The sequence below is a fragment of the Diadema setosum genome, chromosome 21, assembly GCF_964275005.1.
Source record: "Diadema setosum chromosome 21, eeDiaSeto1, whole genome shotgun sequence".
Taxonomy (NCBI): domain Eukaryota; kingdom Metazoa; phylum Echinodermata; class Echinoidea; order Diadematoida; family Diadematidae; genus Diadema; species Diadema setosum.
This window is the reverse complement of record NC_092705.1, coordinates 7080711-7087258: the sequence shown is the minus strand read 5'-3', so window position 1 is coordinate 7087258 and position 6548 is coordinate 7080711. Positions and strand designations below refer to the sequence as shown.

The 6548-nt window shown below is 37.8% G+C and overlaps 1 protein-coding gene across 1 annotated transcript in view; it reads right to left on the bottom strand.

The window, feature by feature from the left end:
* Positions 1–1053: 1053 nt before the first annotated feature.
* Positions 1054–6548, bottom strand: part of LOC140244194 (progesterone-induced-blocking factor 1-like) — a 49739-nt gene continuing 44244 nt past the window's right edge. Inside the window, exons 14-16 of the mRNA XM_072323827.1 lie at positions 5001–5085; positions 3849–4031; positions 1054–2978 (exon numbers count right to left, since the gene is read on the bottom strand). Coding sequence (XP_072179928.1) covers positions 2883–2978; positions 3849–4031; positions 5001–5085 — 364 coding nt within the window. The 3' untranslated portion in view covers positions 1054–2882. The remainder of the gene's footprint in view (positions 2979–3848; positions 4032–5000; positions 5086–6548) is intronic.

The window sequence follows — 6548 nt, the reverse complement described above, 5'->3', positions numbered from 1 at the left end:
CACAACCTTTTATACATGCCTGTCAGACCAAAAATGGCTCAAAAATGTGATTTTGTGTATAAAGTCTATGCAAATGGAGTTTTCGCACCTTATTCATAAAGATATGATTATTTTCACTTTCGTAGGCTGAAATCAATTAATTTTAGCATATTTATGCTTGAAAAAGGTTCTGTCATAAATTTTGCAAAAAAAAAATGATAAAACAAAAGGTTGAAAAACAAACAAATACATAAGAAATTCATAAAACAATAAAATACATACGAAATTAAGTTTGATACCAGATTTTTTTTTCGAGTACATTGTTAGGACTGCTACAGAGAATGTTATCACCAAAAATTAGGATTCTAGGAGCTTTACTTTCTGATATAGAGCAGAATGTGTGATTTTATGCATATACTAGCATAATTAATTAATATAATGAAAATTTCCATTTCTTTTTGTATAATGTGGTAGATTACGCCACAGGTAATGCATGTGCCAATTTTCATGGTGATTGCGCAATGGCATGTGCCAATTTTCATGGTGATTGCGCAATCGACGGCCAAGATCTTAAGGGGGGTTGAATCAACCCCCCCTCGGCCACAGAACACCCCAAAAAGCCCGGTCCGGTTAGGGTTAATAGAATACATCAGCAAGAGTTTGAGAAAAATCGGACAATCCGTTAAAAAGTTATGAATTTTTGAAGTTTCTGCTCAGTCCCTGCTGGATGAGAAGACTACTGCAGCTGGTGATGTCTCATGTGTACGACCATATAAAGAAAATATGAAGAAAATTCAACATATTTCGTCTTTTCTCGCATAAAAAAGAACACTCGACTTGAAGGAAAGGGGGAATAATATTACCCTTAACATACGTCACTGACGAGTCGAGGAAATGTGCACAAAAAGTAAAATTTTGTGAAATTCTCTTTATATTTTCCTTAGCATTGTAGGAATGTGACATCATACACTGTAGTAGTCTTCTCATCAAGCAGTGACTGTGCAGATACTTTAAAAATTCATAACTTTGGAGCGGATTGTCCGATTTCCCTCCAACTTTCACTGATGTGTTCTACTAATATTGCTGCATTCACTCAATCCACATTGATATGAAGGTGGACTTGTCACAAATTCACACCACACAGACAGAAAACAAATACCCTAAAGGACAGTAGTTCAGGCAACATGTTTAGGTTGTGCATATCTTGTGAGACTGGTGTAAGAATGCAGCCGATGGCAAATATTCATTCAGGTCATGCACCTCCTCATTTATTTCAGGTATCGTACACTTAGTGTTACATGCATTTCATGTTATAAATGTATTTGCATTTATTCACCACCCAGAAAGATTCTTGTTAACTGATTGGTTGACTGCTTGTTACATGACATTCAGTAAAGAGTACCACAGCACACTTCTTGCTCAGAAATATGCAAATGATGTAAAGCAGTGCACGATAGGGCACACTGCTGTCACAAACCATGTAATTTACTCCCAACACTCTTCATGTAACTCACAGTGATGCAGTTTGCCATATTTGGGCCATTACCTGGATCATGTCCAACCTCTGAGCAGCATTGCCAGATGGTGAATTAGGTAACCCAAAAGGGAGAAATTTGGTGATTTTTTTAAATTGTTTGGTGACAAAATTTTAGCCTGGTAACCAAATCCAAAATTTGGTGATTTGGGGTAATTTTTTGGTGATTTTGAGACCAATGACTAATAATCACAATAACTGAAAACGAAAATGCATTGTGCCCAAAGTTCTCCCCTTATACCAGGTACAGAAACATAACATGTGCGCCTCTTGTCACTCAACACACACAAACAATCATAGATCCATACACATCGCACACATTTTGCATAAAGTGTGTGTGATTATGGCGCGCAGTAAATTGCACCAGGACTCGCGCAGAGAATTTGATAAAGGTTTCTTGACATTATTTTGTCTTGAAATTGCAGCCTAAACTACGCTTTTCCACATTTGATTTTTTATGATTTTTGGTGATTTTTCACATGCCTTTTGGTGATTTTGCTCTGTTCGTACCTGGCAACGCTGCCTCTGAGGTGTCGGATAAAAGACATTTTGCATGTCCTTAGCCGCATCAAATACTGTATACGCCATATATTTAGCAAGTCTTGGTACTTATCATGAATTGGGACTTCCCGCCAATTTCACGAGTGGTTCAATTCACAATTGTGGAGTACCGGACTGAACGGAGAAATGTATGCATGCACCTCACATTCATGCCGGGATTAGAGTTAATATTTTCGCAAGTTTTTAAATTCACGAACAGCACCTGACTCGCAAAATTCATGAAAATAAAAACCTCGCGAAATAATCTGTATATACGGTAAAGGGCTGCATCTTTCACCTTGTGCAAAATCTCGTAGAGTTCCACTTGAGACCATTTGATCATTTGTGTGATAGCACATTGCTGGCATGCTCGACCACAAGACATGAGCTCACCACCACTGTATACCCGTTTCATGGGTCATTCAAAACCTTCAGTCATAAAGCCAGCTGTAGCGTGCACACGCCATGTGATTAATTGCTTTCGGACAGTCGATGCAGGAGGGTCCTTCAATAAGCATTACGTTGAGTTCGGCTCATTCAATGCAATGCATGAAGTTGATGCGTGACACATCTCGGTAAACACCAAACAGATTATGCTACTGATTTTAGATACATTATCAAGGTGCGAAGAAGTCTTTATCAGGAAGACGTGTCTTATAAAACATATAATGCACATTTTTTTTCCACAGGTGTTTGTCATCAATGTCAGTACAGTGTACTATCCTACCACACGTCATCCTAATGCAATCACTCCTGTACTCTACTTGTCTGCTATTGGCATTCTATTCAATGTCTATGTGGGGGATCACCATGTCATCTTCTCGATGTCTCACATTTCGTCAGTCCAGGATTTCCGATGACTTCGACTCCTCCTTGCATTGGCCTGCTGCATCCTCTGGTACCACTGTGAAGTTTCTCCCTGTGTCTGAGGAGGGAGACCAAATTAAATGATTACATTTTTTTTATGTTGTTGTAGGTTCTCTTTAAATCAAATAAATGTCTCCCCTACCACTCCCTTTTTCACTCTTCTTTATATAACAATGGTGTCTTCACAGACATACCTTTACATGGGAAAGGCATATCAAACAGTCAACCTTGCCTAAGTCAAATCTAGTTGGACTGAAGGAATAGCTTCAACATAGAGATAATTTGACTTATGAGGGATTAAAATTAATAGAATATAAAGACAAGAGGACTTGAAAAGACCTTTGACACTTTTCGACTAATAGGTAAAGGTCGATGTAAACAAGCTTGACTGTAAATGTTTATAAGCATTATCAGCCACTATTGACTCTTACTTTTCTTCTTTCCTTTTAATCAGCCTAAAGTTTGACATGATTCCATGCAGTGAAAGCACAAAAGATTTGGGCAACCCAAAGAAAGTTTGAGAAAAAAGACCCAGATAATCCATTCAATATTTATAATTTCACCAAAAGTTTAAGTTAATGCAATGCACTGCCCTCACTACATGAGCAGTCTCCACAACAATTTGTGATGTCACAAGAGTAGAAGAACAATAAAACAATAATGTCCTGTCTTTAATCATTTTTTTAACCCTCCCAACAACCTCCATCCCAACTTCCAATGAAGTACAACAGTAGCAAAACATCTTCACGGATGTTGGGATAACAGCTCCACTCAAAGTACAACAGACAACCACTATGGGAACCAAACAAAACAAAAAACAAAAATCGACCCAGCATACCCAGTCATTGGGGTAACTTGATGGGAAATAAACTGTAAATCACAGAAAGAGGAATTTTCGTCAACCCCCTTCGCAGATCAACATGCTTACAAAAACGGTTGGCTGAGGTTGCCCCGCACTTTGATCAACCCGGTCATCCCCAGCCTCCCGGGACAGAGGTGGTCCGACGAGAGCCGACGCCGTCAACTTTTCACGGACGACAGGGTTGCTGGTAGCGATCCCATCGCTTTGATGACTCAATCCAAGGACCATCTGTTTAATGACGGCCATTTGCTGTCAAAATAAAGGGAGATGGATGCAACGAAATAGGCAAGCCCATTTGTAACACGATATCAGGGATTGCGGGAATTTTCTCGTAACAAAATCTCGTTAATACGGACACCAATCGGTTGCAACTATTGATACACACCAGCAGGTCTACAGACCAGACAGTTGTGACATATTATAAAAGGTCAACTTGCTGGCATATACTTATGTGGAATACATCTTGTTAGGATATGTTTGTGTTTGTGAGTATTTTGACGAGTAAAAATTCACATGTGCATTTGCTAAATGCCCCACAAATCAAAAAACAGGCTACCAAGGCCATGTCATATCATGTATACTTTGCACATTCTCTGAATAGGGTTTCATAATGCTGTAAACACAGAATAATTCGCAGGGTGGAAATTTTTGTGGATAACAATTTAACGGTTACAGCTCGTTATTCCGAAGGTTCGTCATTCCGAAGGCTCTTTTGTCCGAAGATTTGTTATTCCGAAGGTTCGTTACTCCGAATTTCACTTTTGGATCAACGATATCGGAATAACGAACCTTCGGGATAACGCCACAAATGTTCGGATTAACAAACCCTTTTTCATTTTTGGATTAACGAACCTCTAGGTATAGGGAATTTGCGTGTTTCGGATTAACGAACCTTCGGAATAACAAACCTCTGGAATAGCGAACCTTCGGAATAATGAACAGCACCCCAATTTAACATGCCTAACATTTTTGGAGGTATCGAAATACTATCATATATGTGAAATTATGAAGAAGGGAAGGTCACTGAAATTGGCCAAGCACACAAAATTTACGGCACAAATGTTTCAACTTTTACGATCACTCCAGAAAATAACAATACTGCTCCATTTAAATGAGTGGATTTGAAATTCTTTGGAATCAGCAGCTTGAGCATGCTCTTACTTTGGGCCATTTCATCTCCTACGAATTTACTTGAAAACTGCCAATTTTCACACCCACCTCTCGCTGACTCAGTAATCTTTCCAAGTCTGCGGCCATCTGATTCTTTTCCCTGATCAATCTCTCTCTCTCCTCCTTCAATCTCCTGATGCAGGATATTACATGCCACGAGAGAAAGAAAGAGAAAGAAAAATATGCAGCGAGAGAATGTGTGAAAAAGGAAGCACATCTGTCTGTATCAGGTTTTTGTCCATGACCTTTTGGGGGAGTAAAAATGTACTCCCAGTCCAAGCTGAATTAAATAGATGGAGTCCAATTAAATGGCTATAAAATAGCTAAGGTTTCCTTAAAATCAGACAAAGTAAATAATGAAGCTATACACACACACACACACACACACATGCATACACACACCCATACACACAGAGGAACAAATAAAACAGAAAGATCAACAATCAAAGCACTAAATGTTCCTTGCTCAAAACATGGAATGAGAACAAAAGTACAGCAAAAAAAAAAAAATAACACACACACACACATAAAAACAAAAAACAAAGAGATCAAAACTTAAAGTAGAGAAGAAATTGAGGACATCCCTTAAAGATACTGTTTATCTTTGGGAGCAGTGATTTAAAAATGTTTGAGTTATCACATTTGATGCATATGTGTAGGTCAGTTGTATCACAAAACATCCGGCCGTATCAAAATCTTGCAATAAAACCTAAAATACAAGGAGATATCACTATTTTCTCACTAAACCATAACTGTTGATGGTTTTGTCTAGAAACGATCTCATTATGACTATTATTATTATTTTGTATATTTAACAATACTTAAAGATAATAAAAAGTTTCTGGTACGAAACCATTATTGCATGATTACTAAGAAATGAGAGCACTTTGGGGCGAGTAAGTCTCACAGTGTTAGTTATGTGAAAGGTACTTTAACCTGAAACACAAACTAAGACAAGGAAATTCAGGGAAACTTTTGAGGTATACCAAAACTTTATATTATCTTTAACACTGATTACCTTTTCTACACTAGTTGTTTCTATCGCTAACTCACATTTTAGAACTATTTTGAAGCACTAAAGCTGGGTTTTTGCTTCATCTTCAAATGCTAAAGGACAAGTTCACCTTCAGAGACATGTGGGTTGAGTGAATGCAGCAATATTAGTAGAACACATCAGTGAGAGTTTGAGGAAAATTGGACAATCCGTTCAAAAGTTATGAATTTTTGAAGTTTCTGCTCAGTCACAGCTGGATGAAAAGACTAAGTAAGCTTGTGATGTCACATGAGTACAACGATATAAAGAAAGAATAAAGAAAATTCAACATATTTCCATTTTTCTCGCATAACAAAAGAACACTCGATTTCTCTCTTTCAGAAGGCAGGGGGAATAATATTACTCTTAACATACGTCAGTAGCAAGTCGAAGACATGTGCACTTTATTCAAAAAGTAAAGTTTTGTGAAATTCTCTTTTTATTTTCCTTATATAGTTGTATGCATGTGACATCATACACTGTAGTAGTCTTCTCATCCAGCAGTGACTTCGCACATACTTAAAATATTCATAACTTTTGAACGGATTGTCCGATTTTCCTCA